The 22,967-nt window shown below is 35.3% G+C and overlaps 3 protein-coding genes and 2 pseudogenes across 5 annotated transcripts; 2 read left to right on the plus strand and 3 right to left on the minus strand.

The window, feature by feature from the left end:
- Positions 1-24: 24 nt before the first annotated feature.
- LOC120127015 lies at positions 25-4,980 on the minus strand (annotated as a pseudogene).
- A 2,478-nt stretch (positions 4,981-7,458) lies between these two features.
- On the plus strand, positions 7,459-9,070 carry LOC120127552 (oxygen-evolving enhancer protein 3, chloroplastic-like). Its single transcript, XM_039145424.1, has 3 exons — positions 7,459-7,837; positions 8,512-8,807; positions 8,906-9,070. Exons 1-3 carry the CDS (start codon positions 7,537-7,539, stop codon positions 9,002-9,004), a joined length of 696 nt encoding a protein of 231 aa, XP_039001355.1. The 5' UTR covers positions 7,459-7,536; the 3' UTR covers positions 9,005-9,070.
- Positions 9,071-9,173: 103 nt separating this feature from the next.
- On the minus strand, positions 9,174-10,041 carry LOC120127562. Its single transcript, XM_039145432.1, has 3 exons — positions 9,932-10,041; positions 9,637-9,842; positions 9,174-9,458 (listed from the first exon to the last, which is right to left on the minus strand). The coding sequence occupies exons 1-3, from the start codon at positions 10,037-10,039 to the stop codon at positions 9,233-9,235; spliced, it is 540 nt and encodes a 179-aa protein (XP_039001363.1). The 5' UTR covers positions 10,040-10,041; the 3' UTR covers positions 9,174-9,232.
- Positions 10,042-11,101: 1,060 nt separating this feature from the next.
- LOC120127585 (protein HEAT-STRESS-ASSOCIATED 32-like) lies at positions 11,102-13,053 on the plus strand. Of its 3 annotated transcripts, none has more exons than XM_039145460.1 (6): positions 11,102-11,374; positions 11,450-11,641; positions 11,767-11,980; positions 12,389-12,612; positions 12,701-12,799; positions 12,878-13,053. In XM_039145460.1, the coding sequence occupies exons 1-6, from the start codon at positions 11,249-11,251 to the stop codon at positions 12,887-12,889; spliced, it is 867 nt and encodes a 288-aa protein (XP_039001391.1). In that variant the 5' UTR covers positions 11,102-11,248; the 3' UTR covers positions 12,890-13,053. The 3 variants fall into 3 exon arrangements, with proteins under 3 accessions (XP_039001391.1, XP_039001382.1, XP_039001375.1); XM_039145451.1 differs by having other exon boundaries at positions 11,118-11,374; positions 12,701-12,827; positions 12,908-13,053; XM_039145444.1 differs by having other exon boundaries at positions 11,118-11,374; positions 12,701-13,053.
- Positions 13,054-13,117: 64 nt separating this feature from the next.
- LOC120127574 lies at positions 13,118-14,944 on the minus strand (annotated as a pseudogene).
- Between the last annotated feature and the right edge of the window lie 8,023 nt (positions 14,945-22,967).

The raw sequence follows: 22,967 nt of genomic DNA on the forward strand, positions 1-22,967 counted from the left end.
CAGGAACACCACATAAAAATCTAAGAATACATATTAGTAACAGTAAGCTAAAGCATAGCCTCTACGGATGATGATACAAACCCCAAGCCATTTCATTACAAATCATGATCTTTCTATTACTAAATTGGTTACTCGATATTACAAAAAAATTGCGATAAAACGCCAAGTTCAACCACAGCTCAGTTGAGAATCGGTAGGCTGCAAGGTCATCTGGCGACGGGGAACTCCAATTTCGCATGCGTTCACCCTAGCAGCAAAGCGGAGAGAGCACAATGACTCTCCTATTGAAGTAGGATCCGGTGACACGTTCACGAACATAAGAGTCTTTGAATCTCCACCGAGACAGGGCTGTTTGTTTATCAATGGAAAAATGAATTTTAAAGGTGAGAAAACATGCATCAAATTAAAGTAATGAGACTCTTCGAGAGTATTTTACCTGGAGAAGATATGTCAGCTTGGAATTCCTAAAAGGCACATGATCATCCTTCTTTGCCAAGGCGAAAATGACATCACTCAAACATGACAAGCTTTTGTTAATGGCCTGATTTCAAGGAAATAGATTAGGAATAAGGATTATGCATTCAAAGAATAATTTATGAAATAGACAAATCTTGTGGTACGTTGAACACCTGAGTCTCCTTCAATCTATCTCCAGTAGCACCACTCCTCGAAAGTCGCTCACTTCCTGCGAGATCGATAAGGTTCAAGACTCCCTGCACTTGTTGTTCGGTGCTCTGAAAGAACAAAGAAAGAAACTTCAGTATAACAGAAAGAAGAGGGCTTTTATCCATAGATTCAAAATGACATAAAAGCACTCAAATGAAAGGATATTTACCTCATTTGTTCCCGATATCCTTAATGTGAAAACCATGTGACTTCTTGATGATTGTTCATTCATTTGAGTCCTGCCCACAGACCTGCAAAGAAGAAAAGGGTGGCCCCTTGAACATCAGAACTGCTCTTTTGCATGGTCATTTTGAACAAAACTCAAGAGGCATTGCATAGTATATCAGAGACACATTTGTTCTTGGCAACTGTATAATTAGACAACTTTAGTTCTATTGCATATTAAATCAGAACTGTTTTGTTATATTTGGCAGTTGGCACCAACATTAGACAACTGTATTCTTGATGGTTAATAACATTCTATCTTTTAAAAGAAACTAATCTTTCCATAGAAAATCATTTTGGGAGACAATTCAACTCCAACATGACATTGTTGAAACATATTCAAACAAGGTAGGCTTAATGCAAGAGATACACTATAACATATTATGACAAAAACATTAAGACTCTTAAGCAATTTTACCTGCTTTGAGCAGCCTGCCGTAAAAGTGAGGAAACCTCAGTTATGCTGCTAACATCAACAATGGTCAAGTCACTGACATATGTATTACCGTTTGCATCATGTTTAATTGTGTATTGCTTTCCGGAAACCGCATTTTCGGGGCGTGTTGGATCTGAACTAAATGATCGATTATTTGATAACAGATCTCGGATGGTTTCATTATATATTTCCAACATTGAAGCCTAAGAAAATATTAGAAAAAGTGTGGTAAAAACCATGATTAACCAATATAATAAGTTGAAATCAAGTTCAAAATAAATTACCTGCATTTTGAATTTCCATCCCTGTGCTTTCAGGGTCTGACTACTTTGAAATATCTGCTCTAATGAGCGCGGTATCAAACCTTTCTGTTCCAGGACTTCTGGCCTTCCCATCATGGTATATGTCTTACCTGAACCTGTCTGTCCATAAGCAAATATACAAACCTGCCAAAAAATAAACCACCAGCAATCTATGAATGCATATTTCAATGAATATCATATAGCAATCATAGACTGGTACTAATAATTCTATAACTCGACTGACACCATAAACATTGAATAATTCAACTTCAATGAAGTAATGTCAAATACAAAAGAAATCAATTAACTTAAACACAAATCTTCCTCAATTTTGAGATACAAGAATCTTTATACGCCATATACTACATTTCTAGAATTATAAACAACTTTAAGTTTGCAAAAAAGAGAGAAAGGGCATAAAATAGTTAAATCACCTTATATCCATCAAGCGCACTCTGTACCAATTGGGATATCTCCACAAAAACATCTTGCTGTGAAGCCTCATGATTGAAAACCTTGTCAAATGTGAAAGGATACTTTTGTCCTGCCGGTGAGAAAAAAGAATAAAGCCTTTGATCTTCAACAAAAAAAATGAATAACAAAGAAAGAACATAGATGTTCATACCACTTTGTTTCAAGTCAATTCCACGACCGAGAGACTCTGTTGATGTAGGATAAGAGACAATTACACCTTCTGTTGTAGCACCATCATTCGGCAACAGAGGACGCACCCGACAAAAAACACGGATGTTCCCTTTCAGTTCCTACAAATAAAGATAATTTAACATCATTCCAAAAATATAAATAGCAGATAAAGGTGATGATGAAGCAGTAATACCAAAATAGTATTGTGCAACTTTTTCCTCAAATTCTCTCCATCCGTAAGTTTATATTCCATATCTGCCAACCGATCTTGTAGTTCGTCCACCATTCTTTTCTTTTCTAAATATTCCATTCTTGTTTCTGAAGCCGACAAATCAGTCATCTAAAATATAGTAAAAATAGAACAAGTTATAATATCAGGAACTACATTTATGCTATTTTTGCAAAAACAAGATAATGCACAAGCAATCCTGCCTAATTTCAAGCAATTGGTACCTTTAGTTTCTCATTTGCGGCAGCCAACTCTAGCTCCAGTATCTTTATTTGCTCTCTCTGAGAAGAGCATATATCCTAACGAAAGAAACTAGTATGTAACTAAGCTTCACAAAAAAGCATTTTACCACTTACGAGAAACAAAACCAACCTACCTCCAATGATTTCGATTTCGTTTTCAAGTTATTTAATTCTGCTAATGAGCTTCCGGTAATTTCTTTGTGCTTCTCAATTTCAACAGATTGTGCTTGCACTTGTGACATTTGTCGGTCACGATCATCCCTTACTTGCTGCAGTTCCCCTCGCAAGCATTTGGCTTCATTTAATATTGTTTCCTTTTTCTTGACAGCATCATCTTGTGAAACCTGAGGAGAATAAGACCTAAAATATATTGAACAGTTTTCTGATATATATACAGACCTCAATGATAAAAGAATGCAATGAATAGGTATCAATAAGTTTATAGCAAACCAGCTATAAAATAGTTCAGGTCGCATTCTTAAGTTGAGAAGAAAAACAGAAAAATTACATGTAAGATTAAATTACTTATTAGTTTAGAATCAGTTATTATGAAAAAATGGGTCTCAACTGTAAACTTGAATTGAAAGATAAAAAGCCGAACCACAACAAAGGGAGTTCTCCAAAATCCATTTAAACACTTGAAATGGAATATGGAAGGGGAAAAGGCAAAAGAAATAACTTAATAAGCTAATAGAAACTAGGCTGGTATAAAAGCTTACTCTTGACGAGGTCAATTGTTCTTGCAATGAACTACAATGGCCCCTTAAAGTGCTAAGGTTCTCTACTATTGTCAGTTTCTCCTTTTCTACTCGTTTGAGTGACTCACTAACTGTTTCAAGGTCATTGATTAATTTAGAATTGTATTGTTGAAGACTCAGGATATATTCTTGTGATCGCTTGTGTGTATTGTCAAGGGAGGCAGCCTGCAAAATTCAACAAAGTTCAGCTTGAAAATTAAACACTATCAATAATAATAGCATCAATTCTAGAAAGAAAGAGGAAAAAGCAAATATATAATAGATATTCATGCATTACCCTTTCATTAGCAGTTGCTATATCCTGCTGAGCTCTTTCAAGCTCTTCTTCCAGTGAAGCAACCAACTTTTCAGAAGCAAGCCTAGCATCATTTTCACTTTTATGGCGTTCAATGGCATCCTTGTTTTTTAAAAGAAGCATGTAAATAAAACATTAAAGAGAAACATATATTCAAGATTGGTTTAAGAGTTTAGTATCTTACCAGCTTTTCTGACACTTCCTTGGAAAGTTTCTCCTGTAGAGATGTATTGTTGTCCCTTAATTTAGAAATAATAGAATTCAGTTCTTCCTCTTTGTTTTTCTTCTCCAACTCTGTAGAACCAAAAGTTAATAAACTAAAACAAGCAGTAACTCTAATTAACCTTAGAAGCAATCCAATTACCTATATCAGTGCATCTTTTCACAGCAGATTTCAATGAATTCTTAAGCGTATCTGCTTCCAGTACATGATGCTCATCACATTGTTGAAACCACTTCACACAAAGCTTAAGCCTTTTATTGTGATCCGCTGCATGTTCGTATTTAGCCTACAGTAAACCATATAATAACGGACAGAAACAATTAACAGGAAATCAACAACAAAAGTTTAAATATAAAGTAAAATAATAAAAACTATGGTTTTACCTTGAGATCAAACTTTTTTGCTTTCGGCTTCTCGTTCAATATCGCTTCCACTTCTTCTTTGGTGAATTCATGATTCGGACATTCCTCAGGGGCAGCGACGGCTGCAGTAACCTCGGGGCAGTTGTTAACAGAAGAAAAGGGCTGTCGTGTTCGACCGGTTCCTATAGCTCCTGCTCCTCTTCCCATTGCTCCTAGTCTTCTCCGTTTATCTAATGGATTATCATCTCCAGGCTCCTTCCTCTGATTTTTTTTAATAAAAAGTCATTAAAAAATCGAAACATTAAAAAAGGAATTAAAAGGAAAAAGCTACAATTCATTTACAGTTGAAGGGCTGCGAGGAGGTCGATTCTGATTGCGGAAAGCCATAGTTGAAACTCAGTTGAAGTTTTGCTGCCAAGGGGTAGTCGGAATCGGGCAGGATTGAATCTGGGCCGTAGAAATGTGGAGTTGAAGGTCGATTTGATTTTTGTTGTAGATTTTGAAATTTGGGATCTAATTGGAACGTTAGGGATTTGGATAAGGAAATGAAGACATAGAGCGCTGAGAAATTGGGGAGGAGCCTCTATTTTTGAATTGATTTGAAATTAGATCTGGCGGGATTCCTATGAAATAAAAAATAACTACTTGCTTTTGGGAGTAATTTGGGCCGGGTTTTTTCCCGCTTCATTCAAGTATGGGCTTATTGACCAATGTTAACAGATTAAGTTTTTGATAATTTTTAACTTAAAAATTAGAGTAAAGTATATAAATGGTCACTAAACTTTTCAGATACTTGTATTTAGATCCTCTAACTTTAAAAACTTATAATATAGTCACCAAATATTTAGTTCATTTGCAATATGGCCCCCGACGTAACGGCCGTTTCACTACCGTTAGGGTAAATTATATAAATGGTCACTGAAATTTTTAGGCACTTGCATTTAGGTCCCCCAACTTTTAAAACTTGCAACATAGTCGTCAATTACATTCTAAACCCAAAATCTGAAATGCTTCAATTATATTCTAAATCTCAAATTCCAAAATACTTCAATTACATGCTCAATCCCAAATTCATAATTCATTTTCAAAATCTGACATAACAAACTAAATATGAAGCAGTAACCCTAAACCCTCAAAATATAATTGTTTCGAAAAAATTTAACCAACTATAACTGAATAATAAGTGATTATGTTGGGTTTAGGGTTATGTTGGACCTAAATACTCGATTCAGTTTATAAAATAGTTGACTCGAAATTTTTTCGATTTGAGTTTATAAAATTTAAATCAAGTTGAATTGAATTGAATTTTCGAGTTTCTGTTTAAATTTAATTATAATATTTATCATATTATAATATTATTTGATTCTAATTCAGTTCAATATATAAAATAGTTTACTCGAAAATTTTTCAATTTGAGTTTATAAAATTTAAATCAAGTCGAATTGAATTGAATTTTTGAGTTTCTGTTTAAATTTAATTATAAATATTTATAATACTATAATATTATTTGATTCTAATTTAAATATTATTTTAACAATATACAATACATATATTTCTTCATATTTTTTCCATATGTGATATACATATATCATACAGAGTCAATAGACTTGACTCAAACTTAAAAATTAATCCACTAATTACTAAAAATTTTGAGATATTCGAGTTGTATTTTACAACTCGATTTTAACTTGAATTTTTTTTAAGTTGAGTTTATGAAATTACAACTCAAAGTCAAGTTGTATCAAATTTTTTGAATCAATTCAAGTTGAAAAATAATTTTTTCGAATCGAATTGAGTATTGTTCACTTATAGTTGGTTAAATCCAACTTTTAAATCCTAAACCCAACATAATCACTTATTGTTATGGACCCAAAATGAACTAAATGTTGTTGATTATGTTGGGTTAATTGGTAGAGAAATTTAGTATTTAGGGTTATATTTTGAGGGTTTAAGGTTGCAGCTTTAAGTTCAGTTTGTTATGGCAGATTTTGAGAATGGGTTTTGAATTTGGGGTTGGGTATGTAATTGAAGTATTTTGGAATTTGAGATTTAGAATATAATTGAAGTATTTTGGAATTTAGGGTTTAGAATGTAATTAATTACTATGTTGTAAGTTTTAAAAGGTGGGGGACCTAAATGCAAGCGCCTGAAAATTTCAGTGACCATTTATATAATTTACTCTAACATTAGTGAAACGACCGTTACGTCGGAGATCATATTGCAAATGAACTAAATGTTTGGTGACTGTATTGTAAGGTTTAAAAGTTGGGGACTAAATGCAACTATCTAAAAAGTTCAGTGACCATTTATATATTTTACCCTAAAAATTAATACTCTCTTCGATTCAAATTTTTAAGATGAAAACTTTTATCAAGTTAGGTGTAAACATATTTTTTATTTTTACTTTTATTTGATAAAATAAGGATTTAATTGAAAAAATTATTCTAACAGTTATATATATATATATGTATGTATATGAAAGTTATATTATCATTTTAGCTAAGCTTGGATCATAGATTTTTTAACCTAATTTTGAACTTGACTTGAACTCAATTCATTTTTTTTAAATGACCTTTTCAAATTGGGCCTAATTAAAATCTATCGGTTTATGTCAAATTGCCATCAATATTTGCGGTCGAATAAAAAATTGAAAAAAATATAAAAAATTGATTCAGGTCATAATATTTAGGTGTTGATAGTTTATAAATTAAATAATTATGATTAGTTCAATGGAATTAAATTTTAGTTTTGTTTAACTTATAATATAAAATACATTCTATTTTAGAAATAAAGCATATGAATTAGTTGTTTCATATTTGAATATTGATGTTAAAGTGGATCAAGGAGTTGAACCACCAGTGACAATAGTTGAAGTGGACATTCAAAGTCGAAATATTGGGTAATCCACGTGGCATAACATAAACCAGGTCTTATGAAATCCAATCCAAATTACCCAATGACAATACCATCGTCAGCCACGTGTCTCGCAACAATTGGTTCGGACCATATCTAACTTATCCAAGGTACAAGATAGCAGATAAGGTGTGTGCGTGTGTGTCCCAAACCAATCTAATCACATAAACCATCACTAAACAACATAATCCCACATTTCTACTTACCTCTAGTGTTGTTGAAAATCATTTGGTTGCTTACATGGCACAAGCAATGGCATCGATGGCTGGTTTACGTGGCTCCTCACAGGTTGTGCTCGAAGGCAGCCTCCATCACGGTGGCCGTACCCGGTTGAACACTGCTGGTAACAACCGAGTGGCTGTGGCTAGGCCTGGTTTCACCGTCAGAGCCCAACAGGCACCTGCCGAGACTGAAACTGGACGAAGAGCCATGCTGGGTCTTGTTGCTGCTGGTTTGGCAACTGGCTCCTTTGTTCAAGCTGTGCTTGCAGATGCTCGAAGCATCAAGGTTGGCCCTCCTCCCCCACCCTCTGGTGGATTGCGTAAGTCCTCGATTATCCTTCCAATTCATGCACATCTTTTGATGGTTAAATGAACACTTTACTTGATTTGTGATGGTTTTAAAAAATGGATAATTGCACCAAGAGTCATCGAATTATCATTTAGAATTTAAATTAGTCTTTACTTCAAAAGGTTCTTAGTGAATTCTCAAAGCATCAGTATTATATCATTTAGACATTGCATGTTAGTTTGGATTTGAAATGGAATATATTTAACATACATGTATCAAACTGTAAACATGTACATCTAACTCATGTCATGAACAACTTGGAGGGACTAAAATGCATTTTTTTCCAATAATTTAAAAGGCTAATAGGGACTAAACCGAACTATAAACAATTGTTTATAATTTGATCTATATGCTTTAGATATGTTTTATATCTCATTTGAGTCTGAGTCTAATGTCCAACCTATTGATTAGGTAAATATAAGGACTTGATCAATAAGATTTGATATTTGAGGACTCAACTTGAACAATTTAAAGTTTGCTATCAATTTAAAATCCAGGTCATAGTATAAGAATATATAATGAAATTAACCTAAAAAATACATAAACCAAGCATGAAAATGACGAGATTTTTACCATAAGCTGTTCTAGTCTTCTAGGTGATTAATGAGATCTAAAATAGATTCATTGTATATGTGAGGTCGGCAGCCGGAACTCTGAATTCCGATGAGCCGAGAGACCTCGATTTGGCGTACAAAGATCGGTTCTTCATCCAACCACTCACTCCTGCTCAGGCAGCTCAGAGGGCAAAGGAATCAGCCAAGGACATTCTTGGTGTCAAGAGCTTGATTGACAAAAAGGCATGGCCCTATGTCATGAACGATCTTCGGCTCAAGGCCGAGTATCTCCGCTACGACCTTAAAACCGTTATCTCCTCCAAGCCCAAAGATGAGAAGAAGTCTCTCAATGAACTCACAAAGAAGCTCTTCAACACCATTGACGGAGTAAGTTTCGATGTTTTTACGGACCGATCCGTGTTATTCAACTAAATGTTATAGCTTATCATGAATGATTTCTGATATCGGTTTTGTTTTTGGTATAGCTTGACCATGCAGCCAAGATCAAGAGCACACCCGAAGCAGAGAAGTACTATGCTGAGACTGCATCAGCTTTGAACGATGTCATTGCCAAGCTTGGCTAAACACAAATTGTTGTATTTTGATGTAAGCATTGTTTATCGTTTGTAGAGACACATTCTCAGTTTTCTGCAACTACTTTGCTCACCCGAAAGATTTCGATTTAATTAACAAGAAAAGGAGAAAAAAAACCAGCCATTAACATGGTTACGTCCAAAATATCAATACAGATGATTGAAAAAGAATGTAGTATTGGCTTTGTTACAAAGCTTGGAGAAGTAAGGAAAGGCAAGTTAGGCTGCATTGGTGGTGGCGGCGGCTCGAGATCTATTTGATCGATCTTCTCGGGCTTCCGCGGTGGCTGATACGTAGTAAGCCACAGTGAAAAGTCCATGAATGAAACATAGAATTCCTCCTATCGATAAAAGATGATGATGGGATATGCCGCATGATTTCCTTGACTTCGAGTTTGACAGTGCCCCTATGATCAGCATTGTGAATCCAACTGCTAATGTTATCCTGCACACAGAGGGACATAACAAGAGACTTATGTTGTTCGAAATCTTCATTTGTATCGAAAATACCGAGTACAAATACGATACAGCAAGACGCGATCAAGAAAAAGTTATGGCACATTGCATAACTTCCAAAAATCTCTAAATACACAAAAAAACTTGGAAAAGAATTACATATATACCATGAGAAGATGAGGGAACTGACGGCTAATTGTTTATTAGCAGATGCTTTGTCCAAGTCCTCCTTCGTCCAAACGCACACGCAACCACCGAGCAAGTTCCCAACAACATGGGCGAGGCCGAGAAGTACCGATGCCGCGAGTCCGAGCTTGTAAGCCTGCAAACTGGGGTCTCTGCACTCAAAAATCCACATCCTCAAATGCTTCACCTGTTTACCAAAGAACCAAAGGATCATCCAAAAAAAGAAAGAAAATGAAGGACACAATTCTATTTACATGATAAGCCTCTAAGGCATACCTTATTTTCAGCTATTTCAGCCTCGATGCCAAGTACCCCAGCAGTAATGTCCAAAGCCATGATCAGTATACAAACCAGAAACCCATAGTTTCTTGCCACGTTTACCATAATAATCTAGCATGGAACAAAAATGAATAGGGTTGCAGACCCTTTATAAGGGCAAGTTGCAGTGTAAATGAAGAGGAGAATACGAATAAAGTAGGGAACAGGAATGCAGATTAGTAACAAATACGAAAGTGGTATAGTTTTGGATTAAAAAAAGCTTATTTTTGCTCGTACATTTTTCCTTTATTCTTTCCTTTCCTTTTTAAATTCATATTCCTTCCATGGATGACAAGAAAAGTAGAATTTTAGAAACATTGATCAATGCCTGAGATCTGTTTTAGGTCTTGGCTTAAGGTTTCAACAGCTAATGGTACCCAAATTTCATATTTCTTTAGCTGATGAATCAAACATTAAATGGCATGCATCATAACCTTTGCTGGTAGCCTGGAACTAACTTTAACGGAAGAATGACGTGCTTTACAACAATGATTCGAGACAAGTCATGTATTCGAGTTGATGGATCTTATTTTATAATGTAATTTTTTTTTAAAAATTTGAGCCTTGTTTATGAAATTCGAGTTGAATTGAATTATTCGAGTTTCTGTTTAAATTTAATTATAAATATTTATGATATCACTGTATTAATTGATTTTAATTTAAACGGTTTTTTATAACTAGATATGATATGCATATATATTTCTTAATATTTTCCCATATGCACATATATCATACAAAATGACTCGATTTGAATCTTAAAATCAATCAACTAATTATTAAAAGATTTGAGTTGCACAAGTTTTACTCACACAGTCACACTTTATTTAAAAAAAATTAAAGTTAAGCCAAATTTATAAAAAAACTATAAATCAAATTAAACTGATTTTAATTTTTTTATTTCAAATTGAATAAAAATTAATAATTTTTTAATTGAATCGAATTTTACTCTCTACCTTTTTATGAGCCCATTTGATTTTTCTTTATGAGCAAACAAGCGAAAGCCCAACCAACTAACACAAACATAAATTTTCATTTTCTTACAAGAAAACTCAAGCCTTATCCAATTAGAGGGAAAATATATAATATTACACGAAAAGTACAGGTGTTCGGTGGGTCTCGATCATGGGAGAAACTTTTCTCTAGAACCAACTCAAATCTTCACATTTTATCAAATTCCAAATAAAAACTATCTACAAATGCTTATGTTGGGAGATAAAATCCTGGGAACTCTCTCATTTCCTTTCCCAGAAACTTAGAAAAGAGAGGGTGAAAAAAATGTCGCTGTATTACAAATGGAAGAAGTTCGAGGAAGACGAGGATCGACCCGAGAAGCCTCGCCGGTTTGGGGTCACGGAAATGAGGGGACCCAATCACACTCTCTTGACCCAGAACGTCCTCCAGGTATGGAAATTCGATGAGTTGTTTTTTATGTTTTGATCGACCTCTTTGTTTGCTAAAAATTGATTCTTTTATCAGGAGATATTTGAGTCAATGGGTCAATTTGTAGATGGGTTGAAATTCTCTGGTGGTTCTCATAGCTTGATGCCGAAATCATTTCTGAAACAAGTGATTGACATGGCTCACCAGCATGATGTTTATGTTAGTACTGGTGATTGGGCTGAACATATGATTCGTAAAGGTCCTTCAGCTTTTAATGATTTTGTTGAGGTACAGTCATACAACTGAGTTTCTACTTTATACCCACATGAAAATTTTGTTGCTTTCTGATTATGGTCAGCGTTTAAAGATGATGTGAATTGCTTTCCTTTCTGATATTGTTTAATGTTTAAAAGGAGTGTAAACAAATGGGGTTTGATACAATCGAGTTGAATGTGCCATCACTTGAAGTTCCTGAAGATACTCTGTTGAGATATGTGAGATTGATTAAAAGTGGTGGCCTAAAAGCCAAGCCTCAGTTTGCTGTCAAGTTCAACGAGTCTGATATTCCCACTGGTGGAAATAGAGCATTTGGGGCCTATGTTCCTCCTCCTCCTCCTAGATCAACTGGTATGAGATCATTCCTCTAATTGCTTTTGTGTTTAATGATCCCCATTTGTGATGAGGACTTTGAATTTATTCAGGGGAGTTGAATTTGGTAGCTAATCATACTCTTTTTTATTGATTTCCATCTCTTTGACCCTTTATTTTGGGTATATGAAGATGTCATGGCAATAATGTTCAGCTTTAGTACTGGTTAGAGTGGAACCATTGAATATGGAATGTCATGTCCTCTTGCTGCTATGATTGTTTTGTCTTGAAATTTCTTTGGATGAGCAATTTTTATCAAGATTGTTAAGGTTAATTGAGAGATGCAAATTCTTCATGTGCTTCTCTATCATTTCATCAATCATTCTTCTTTAAGTTGTATTAGTTTTGAAGAGCTCGAATTTTGCATTTTTTTACCTATATTTACAGAACTTGTTGAAGATGTGGACCTATTGATCAGAAGGGCTGAAAGATGCTTAGAAGCTGGTGCAGACATGATTATGATTGATGCAGAAGATTTATGCAAACATGCTGATTCTGTACGGGCAGACATAATTGCAAAGGTTATTGGCCGTCTTGGTCTCGAGAAGACCATGTTTGAAGCTTCAAATGCTAGAGCCTCCGAGTGGTTTGTCAAGCAATATGGACCAAGGGTATACTGGATTTTCATTAAGTTTCCCTCGCAATTTCTAATGATCTTTTTGTTGTATACCGTTTGCATTCATGATTTTGAGCTTTCAGGTGAACCTCTTTGTGGATCACTCTCAGGTAATGGATTTAGAGTGTCTCAGAGGACGCAACCTGGGGAAAAACCACTCCTCGGTTCTTGGTTCTTCCTATTTTCTGTTCTGAACTAGTGAAGATTTCTGTAGAGGACGCAACCTGGGGAAAAACCACTCAGTTCTTAGGTCTTCCTATTTTCTGTTCTGAACTGGTGAAGATTTCTAGAGACGCAACTCCTTGGTGGTAGTTTGTCGAGTAAACACTGTTACAACTTACTTTTGATGCCTCATGTTTGTGCTGTGAGTGTGAAGTTAAATGGAAATGAAAAGATTATATGCTATTATTGCAATAAATTTGGAAGAATTCTTGTGTAAGAAACAATGACCATGATACTTTGTTTATGGGTCCAGTTTTACCAAATGTGCATGCATCTTTTCATCTTTCAGTTAAAGAATAACCGGCAGTCCCTTTCAAGTCCAGTTCAAAAGTAGTGTCTGCTGCCACAGCACAGTAGGTTTCCGATTTCATCGGCTTATGAATCTCTGACAGTGCCAACACAATTTCCCTCGTCGTTGGCCTTTTTCTCGAGACAGGATTTACACAAGTATAAGCCAGACCAGCCATGTGATTCAGTTGTTGAACATCAAATTTTACTTCAAGTCTAGGATCTGCAATCTGTTCCCGCCCTTCATGGTCTCCGGCACCAATAGCCACCTATTCAATGTCAAAGGCCTTTTTCATATGTGGACGCGATAGGCACAGTATCAGTTTAAGCAAAAGCTAGAATGGTTTAGACGTACAAACTCTACAATTTCCATGAGACCCTAGTCAGCATTGTTGCCGCTTATTATCTCGAACAGCAGTACACTGAAACTATAAACATTGCTTTTCCGAGTAAACGCCAATGTAGATATGTACTCGGGATCTATGTATCCGAAAGTTCTCTTCACATCAGATGAATGCAGATCACTATTCTCCTGTCTCGAAATTCCAAAGTCAGCCACCTGCGCAATTTGGCAAATATTAAACCTCAGAGATAGGGGAAATAAACTAGCAACAGAGAACTGAAATCATATCCTGGCTTTCATGGAGCCATTCAACAGTATATACGATGATTTGATGTCACGGTGCACGACCGGAGGAACAGCCTGTTATAAGTGAAGCTAAGTAACTATAAACCGGAAACCTTAAACTCTTTTAGTCTTGCAGGTTCTGAGACAAACTGAAATCAGAACTTACCCCGTAATGAAGATACTCTAAACCCCTTGCCACATCGAGCGCTATCTGAACCCTCAAATTCCTGCTCAAAGTCTGATGATTTTCAGCTGCGATTCGAACACAATGAAAATGTTTGAGGACTTGAAACTATTGAAATTGCAGGATAATACATGAACTATTTACTGTATCTTTCTTACAATATAGATGGGAGGCAAGACTTCCATTGCTTATGTAAGCATAAACAAGCATATGTCGTCCTCTTTCTGCACTATAGCCCATCAGGTTCACCAGGTTCCTATGGTGTAATCTTCCAAGCAACAGAACCTGGGAATAAAACATCAAAATATTTATACCTGCGAACTCTGCCTTCTATTTTCTCCTTAAAGGCTTAGAGAAACCGGGGAAAAATCGACCTTAAAGCACATTTCGTGACCGTCACCATTTTTAGTCTATAATTACCTCTGTAAGGAACTCCATTGCCCCTGCTTATTGGAATCATTAGCAAGCACTTTAACAGAAACATCAGTTTCCATTCGAGCTTTGGAGATGGGACCAAACGCTCCTTCACCGATAGTCGTCGTGAAATTACTAGTCGCTTTCTGTGGCTGTCTGCAAAAACATTCGAACCCAGGTTGTATGGGAAAAGAAGAAAATAAATGAAAAGAAAACCGGAGCGATTGTATTTGTTACAGTATTGGTATTAACTTTCTTGTAAGAGTACTTTGGTATGCCACATGCGGATTCCACGCTCTTCCTCCTAAGCCCTTCCAATCATTGGGGCATGTAACTCCATTCGGATGTTCTAGGGAAATCTCGACCGACGTTCAAATCCGAAAACTGCACTCAATTGTGATCCACTAACACAGATCGGAAGCTTTTCGGTTGTAGGAAGAACCTTCCCCTTATTAATGGAACGATCGAGACGCTTCCTTCGATACCTAATGAACCACATTACAGCCATGGCCGAAACAAAACCTATTCCTACTCCAATGATGATACCAAGAACTAGTCCGAATCGGAAGATTCTCATTTCTTTAAGCTTATTAAGATAACCAAACTGAAGTACCCAAGATTACGATGGACTAGTTGAACTCTTCTACCCCTTGGACAAAAAGACATGTAAAATGGGAGTAGAAGGATGTATAGATTTGATGATTTATCACAAGAAATTAACCTGTATCTTTTATGTGTTTCCTTGTTTGGATGATTCAGGGTGGTGAAATATGGAAGGAAATGAAAACTTACTAATTACCGGGGGCGAGCATAGCGAGGCCCAAAGAGACCTCGCCCCTTGTGAAATTTGTATATTTGATATAATTTTGGTCTAACAGTATTTAATTAAGTATGACCGAACTAATAAAGGATAACTCCGAGTTCTCAAAATTTTTGGTCAAATAACAATTTAGGTCATTGTAAATCTTAATATTACACAAATTAAGTGTTATCTAGTGAATTTTGAGTTTTTTTTCTTTTTATAAATTTAGGGTGAATACAAGGTAATATATGTACAAAGACTTTCAACTATTTAACAATGAATGCTCATACCTCACATAAGCAGTGCTCGAACTTAAGACCTCAAGGATAACAACAATCGCTTAATCACTGAGGTTGCTTAGTTCATGCTGAATTTTGAGTTTAAATACTTAATAAGTCTTTATATTTTTTAAATACTCTAATATTTCGACCATTGTCAATATTTAGTTTTGGTTCCTTCTCCGCTTATTACTTAATTCTTTCTTTCGTAGTGCCACCTCAACAAAAATCAAGCAGTAAAAATATTTTCAGCTTAGTTTGGTGTAACACAAAATATGTAATTAATCAGTTGCATACAATTATAGGTTAATATCTTTTTAGTTCCGTATTATAATTAAGGGTATAATATATAATATTCCTCTGATTATAGGGTGTTGCTTTATTAAATCCTTTGACTATTAAAAGTTACAAAATTATCATTTGACTATAGAATGCTTTATTAAGTCATTCAAATATTAAAAGTTACAAAATGATCATCTGAATATTTTTTATATTCCAAACTCGTCATTTTCCATTAAAAAATTAGTGGTTGTCTAAGTTTGATGTTAACATGATGACTGAGATATGATAGTCATTTGAGATTTTAAGATCATATTTTATCATATAAGTCAACATGTTAATGTTTAGCTTAGAATACCATCAATTTTTTAACAGAAAATGACGAGTTTGAAAAAAATGAATAGTCAGTCAGTTGACCATTTTGTAACTTTTAATAGTCGAGGGACCCAACAAAGTAACACTCTATAATCGGAGGACCATTTGTAACTTTTAATAATCGATGAACTTAATAAATTAGTATCCTATAATCATGGGATCATTTGTGTACTTTACCCTATAATTAAATTATCAATTTGATATTTATATATTTCTTTTTACCAATATTATAATTAATTTATTTAAAAATAAAAAATAAAAATTTTATATTAAGATTCATATATATTATTATTAAATAATCTTACATTTCAATAATAATGCTAAATTTACATGTCATATTTATTTATTTATATATAAAAAATTTTAATACGACTTGTAAATTAAAAAGAGAAAATAACTCCAGTGACAAAAAATGCCTTATAATATACGATTTTAACCAATTTTTTTTGGATTTGCCAAAATGACCAACTAAATCGCAATGCGATCGATAATTCGCAACGCGATCTCCGGTATCGCAAATCAATTTCCATATTCGCAACGCGATTCTGACTATCGTATTACAATTTTCCAAATTCGAGTTGCGATTTTCCTATTCCGCAATGCGAATACGTAAATCGCAATGCGAATACGTAAATCGCAATGCGAATACGTAAATCGCAATGCGAATACGTAAATCGCAATGCGAATACGTAAATCGCAATGCGAATACGTAAATCGCAACGCGAATCTGACTATCGCAACGAGATTATGACTATCGCAACGAGATTCTGACTATCGCAACGCGATTCTGACTATCGCAATACTGAATTTCAAATTCGCAACTCGATTTCTGAATTCGCAACAGGTTTTAGTTTCGCAACACAAATGTTTTGGGTATATAACTACACAGCAGCAACAACTCATAACCTAAATCCCTAAATCGCAACTCATTCCATCTCCATCTATCACTCTTTCCGGCGACATCCGTTCCTATATCCAATGACATCTTTCCCCATCCGGCAACAGGTTTTAGTTTTGCAGCTCGTTTGTTTAGTAAATTAATTTACAATAATGAAATCATCTAATGTTGATCATGTTTGGATAGATTTGTGTTTTGGAGGGTCATGGGAGAATGTTCATGGTGTTTTACAATATATGCCTTTACCCATGAATCTTCAACTAAAACTGTCATTAAAAAAGTTAACTTATGAAACTCTAATGTTACGTGTTGCAAATAAATTGAATTTAGAGCCCCTAAGTGAATTTAGGCTATCTTATCAGAGAAATGGTAAAGTTTATTTGTTAACCGACAATGAAGATGTTGAATGATTCATTGCTTATATTAGTGTTTCAAGTGATGATGTTACATTGTATGTTGTTGAACCTAGAAGTAGTGAAGTTGGGTCAGTAGCGGGTAGTAATCAACTAAGTTTTTCAACCCCAGTTTATGGTGCTCAAAATTTAATGATTCCACCACAATTTCATCACCAAGCAAATATTGTTTCACCACATTTCCAATACCAAACACAATCTCAAAACCCACAACCTTTCCCTAATCCAAATCCCAATCAACTTTCAGCACCAAATTCCGGTTTTCGTATTGATCAGTTAGACGATGATGAGCCAACAGAAAAAATTGTGAGTACTAGTCAGTATTCAAAATTTGATCTTGGTCAATACCCGAACTTTGATCTTGGTCAATACTCAGATTTTGATGATTTTTCAGAAAAAGAAACAGACCCTGTGTGTAATGATTTTGATATTGGTCAATACCCGAATTTTGATGATGAAACAACCGTTGCCGAGGAAAATGTTGTTGATGATAATGAGGAGGAAGTTACGACTGTAAATGAACATGTTGAACATCCATTATGTAATTCATATAACCCTGAAGAAGAAAAAGAAGAAGAAGAAATCCCCAAAGAAAAGTCCCCGAAGAAAATACCACGGGAGTATAACTGGAATATGCCAGAATTACTTCAGATACCGGAAGAAGAGTTGGTAAAGATAGCAGTTGATTATTACACAAAAATTATTCGTATCAAGAAAGATGATTGTTTTGATACAAAGGAAGACTTGAAGATAACTTTGTATACGAAATGTGTGGAAGATGGCTATCAACTAAAAGTTAACAAATCAAGCAAATATCGTTTCGAAACAAGGTGTATGATTGACAAAAACTGTACGTGGCGTATGATTGCAAAGAGGATAAAAGATTGCGAAATGTTTCAAGTTAGGATTTTTATTGATAAACATACATGTTCAAGAACCCAAATTTTTCCTCACCATAGACAGGCAAACAAAAAGGTGTTGGGTGGTTTTCTGGCTGAGTTAATGTTTTTGAATGGCAGGGTATATCGGGGACATGAAATTATGACTGACATGAATGCTCGGTTCAAGATTAGTATCTCATATTCTCAAGCTTGGAGAGCCAAATGTTATGCCTTGGAATTGTTGAGGGGGTCGCCAGAAGCATCGTTTGCCCAACTGCCGGCTTATTGTCACAATTTAAAGCTGAAAAATCCTGGGTCGGTAACTTATATAAAAACAGATAGAGATGGACGCTTTGAGTTGCTGTTTATCGCCATTGGTGCTGCGGTTAGTAAATCAATATAATTTTTTTGACTCATTTTTATTAGTTACATGCATTTCACATTTAAATGATTATATTTCTTGTGTATATGATTTTGTAGATTCGTTTGTTTATTACTTGCATGCGCCCATTTATTATAGTTGACGGAGCACATTTAAAAGGTCAATACCTTGGAGTAAACTTATTAGCAGTAGCCATGGATGCTAACAATGGGATACTGCCAATAGCTTACGGGGTTGGCAAATCTGAAACCTCTGATTCATGGACAAGGTTTATGGGGCATCTTAGGGATTGCATAGGTCATATTAGCAATCTGACAATCATATCCGATAGGGCAAACTTAATTGACAATGCTATTAGAAGGTGTTTCCCAGATGCTTTCATGGACTTTGTGGTGTTCATTTGTATAGAAATCTAAAATCAAGGTATGCTGGTATAAAAAATCATAAATGGACATACTGGAAGGCTGTAAAAGCTTATCGGGAAGTGGATTTTAATAAGCATATAAACTGTTTAAGACGTGTTTTGCCTCAGTGTGCTCAAACACTAGAAGATGTCGGGTTTGAAAGATGGTCAAGAGTACATCAACTTGGAGCAAGATATGGTTTCATGACGTCTAATAGTGCAGAATCAATCAACGCTCTAAGTCGTCATTCCCGGAAATTACCCATTACTATGTTAATGGAGTTTTTTCGAGCCTCTATTCAACAGTGGTACTACAAGAAAAGAAACCATGCAGGTATTATTTCTTTAAATTCGTAACTTATCATATATTTTACTAAGTATTATTTATTTAAATTTACAGGAACATTGGAACATCGTGTTACACCATGGACTGAAAAAAAAAGATAACGAAACGTGTTGTGAAGTCAACGTCATGGAGAGTTGAACCATGTTCAAACACTTTGTTTGAAGTACTGGATAATAACTTAAATGGGCTTGTCGATCTAAATGCAAAGACGTGTAGTTGTATGAAATGACAAACATTTGGTTATCCGTGTGGCCATGTTATAAAAGTTGCTCTTCATCTAAACCAAGATGATTCAAGCGCATACGCTATGGATTGCTACACTACAGAAGTATATCGACAGACTTATGTCGAGATTGTCTACCCTATTCCACATCCTTCTGAGTGGGACATACCAGATGACTTACAAACAGTTTTGCCACCAGCCATGGACAGAAGGCTACCTGGCCGACCAAAAAGTCACGATCGTATACCGTCTAAGGGTGAAGAGAAGAAGAGATCGACATGTAGTCGGTGCAAGGAAAGTGGTCATACAAGGTTGACATATGGATCACCAGTGCCATCACAATCATCTTTTCCTCTACCAAAATATGGATCCTCATCAAAATCGCAATCACAACCGGCTTCACTTTTTGGGACTGTTAACTTAGGTGATTTTTAAATGCAAACGTTGTATTATGTGTATATTATGTGTGAACTTTTAACATTTTCAGTTAGGCATGTATTAGTAACTTGAGTTTGAACATTGCTATGATATGTTCAGTTGTTATCACTTATTAGACATTCATTTGACTATCGCAACGCGAATATGACTATCGCAACACGGAAATGACTATCGCAACGCAGAAATGACTATCGCAACGAGAGAATCGCAATGCGAAATGAAAATCGCAACGAGAGAATCGCAATGCGAAAATGAAAATCGCAACGCGAAATCTCGTTGCGATTTTCATTTCGCATTGCGATTCTCTCGTTGCGATAGTCATTTCCGCGTTGCGATAGTCTGTTTTGCATTCAACATAATGCAGATTGAAATCAACTATTACATTTCAATCAATTAAACAAGCACAAATAATAATTATGTACACATCAATTAAACAAATCAACATTTACAAATCATCTTTTACAAATCAATTAAACAATCAAAATAATAATAATAAGAATTATTTCCTCATCAATTATTAAATCAACTTTTGCACCCATACATCCATTTCACGCATTTAATTATTGAATTCTACACTTTCTACACATCTAAAACCTACAAACAACAAATTATTGAATTCTAGCTACTTAACCAAACATTTTCAAACCAAAAAGAGTATATATGTTTAACAACACTTGCATTTGACTTACAAATTGTTTATGGACACTTTCATAACGCGGATGCAGGTAGGCAGCGTCTCGCATATATCGCTCTAGCCATAAAATACCGAAACCACAAGCCTACTGTACCTCTATCTCAATCGGTGGGAGGTAGAAACTGTGTACTTCTTGTCGTCAAACGCTCCAAGCACATGCATACGAGAGGACCACAATCCCCTCTGGCTTCCTTCGTTTGTTGTGGCGCAGTCTCGTCTCTGATAACTGTAACATTGAACTTCTTTGGCTTCTTATTTCCAGAATTAGTCCAATAATTAATTGCGTCCAAGAATTTAGCCAAATGAGAGCTCCATCCCTTAATAATATCTCTCAAATCAGACAATGATATGTAATTTATCATGTTGTCATATACTATTGTCTTTAGGGATGGGAGCTGAAGCTCGACGAGAGGCCAATGAGTACGTTCCAAAACATGATTAAACATCTGCATCGAAATGTAATAATTCAAATTGCGCACTTATTTATGAACACCTTTAAAATATTTAAACAAATAAATACTAACCTTATCGACCTCCCACCATGCAGGATAAAGTTTAGCTTGTCCATTAGCCAACACATATGATTCATGTCGTTGATTCTTCAAGTGAACTATGTGAAAAGACGTCGACATAATTGTATATCACGTTTTTTTTATATTTTTCTTCAATTTCCTTACAATTAGAAGACGTGTCACCCATGCATCAATATGTTGTTTTACAAAAAAAGACATATATTAGTGAATTACATAAATTTTTAAAAAAATTAATCAAACTGAAATATAAGAAGAAATATAAGACTTACCTCCCCATCGAAATAGCCGTTGTCTTCAACCCCTAATAATACACCCCACCAAGACCGTTCAATCAACAAATGCATATCATCGTTGAGTTTGTATATGTCAGCGTAACACCCTTGGCTCTGCTCATGTAGATAAAAATCAACTGCGGTCTTAGCCCAAAGGGTATTATCCAGAATTGTTTCCGGTAGTTGTTTCCTCTCCACTTCATCTGCCGGAATGGTACTGGCCGGTAACTTATACGAAAGCCAACAGTCATCCATCATGTCCGGCACGTGAGGGGGCTTCTCAATAATTCGATATATTACGCTGTGTGAATCGGGCTCTAGAATGTTGGGAGGGACCTCTTCAACGATGACAGTGGCCTCTTGAACGGTGGGAGGGGACTCTTGAGGGATGATAGGGGCCTCTTGAACGATAGGGGAGGCCTCTTGAATGATGATAGGTGAGTCGGTCTTTTTCTTACGAATTCTTCGCACTATTGGGGTGAACGGAGACGTAATGACACGTGCACGCCGTCTGATGCGTGAACTCCGTCTTGCAAGAAAAACCCGACGTAGAGCATCCACCTTAGCGGGCCGCTAAAAATAAATTAATACATAAATCAATAAATAAACAGATATGATATTAAACAGTGAAAACAAAGACAAATATATTTCAAACTTGCACGGTATTCTCCCAAGTCATTATTATATCATTGTTCATAAAATGCATCAGATAACATTCCAGAAGTAAGCACTTATTTAAACATTTAAAAGGATAACATATAGGTTTAATGCAGGTTCAATGACAACATAAAAAGTAGTAGTTTATTCTTGAAACTTAAATTTTCAACACTGTGAAGTTAGTATTTGTCTTTTGGTTGAAGTAATGCAATTCATTCAAGTTTCAATTTGCAGAAGAAGAATAAAATCTGAAACTTAAAATTAGCAACGCAAAAATGACTATCGCAACGTGAAAATGACTATCGCAATGCGAATTTGACTATCGCAATGCGAATTTGACTATCGCAACGAGAGAATCGCAATGCGCGAAAATGACTATCGCAACGCGAAAATGACTATCGCAATGCGAATTTGACCATCGCAACGAGAGAATCGAAATGCGATTTTCATTTCGCATTGCGATTCTTTCGTTGCGATAGTCAAATTCGCATTGCGATAGTCATTTTCGCATTGCGATAGTCATTTTCACGTTGCGATTTTGTTGTTGCGATTTTCTCGTTGCGATAGTCATTTTCGCATTGCGATAGTAAACTATTCTTCTTCTGTAAATTGAAACTTGAATGGATTGCATTACTTCAACCAAAAGACAACCAAAAACAAATACTAACTTCACAGGGTTAAAAATAAACAGTATTGGCAGCAACCGAATGAATTTACTAAGCAATCTAAGTGAAATTACG

This window comes from Hibiscus syriacus, unplaced genomic scaffold, assembly GCF_006381635.1.
Source record: "Hibiscus syriacus cultivar Baekdansim isolate YM2019G1 unplaced genomic scaffold, ASM638163v2 tig00001478_pilon, whole genome shotgun sequence".
NCBI lineage: Eukaryota > Viridiplantae > Streptophyta > Magnoliopsida > Malvales > Malvaceae > Hibiscus > Hibiscus syriacus.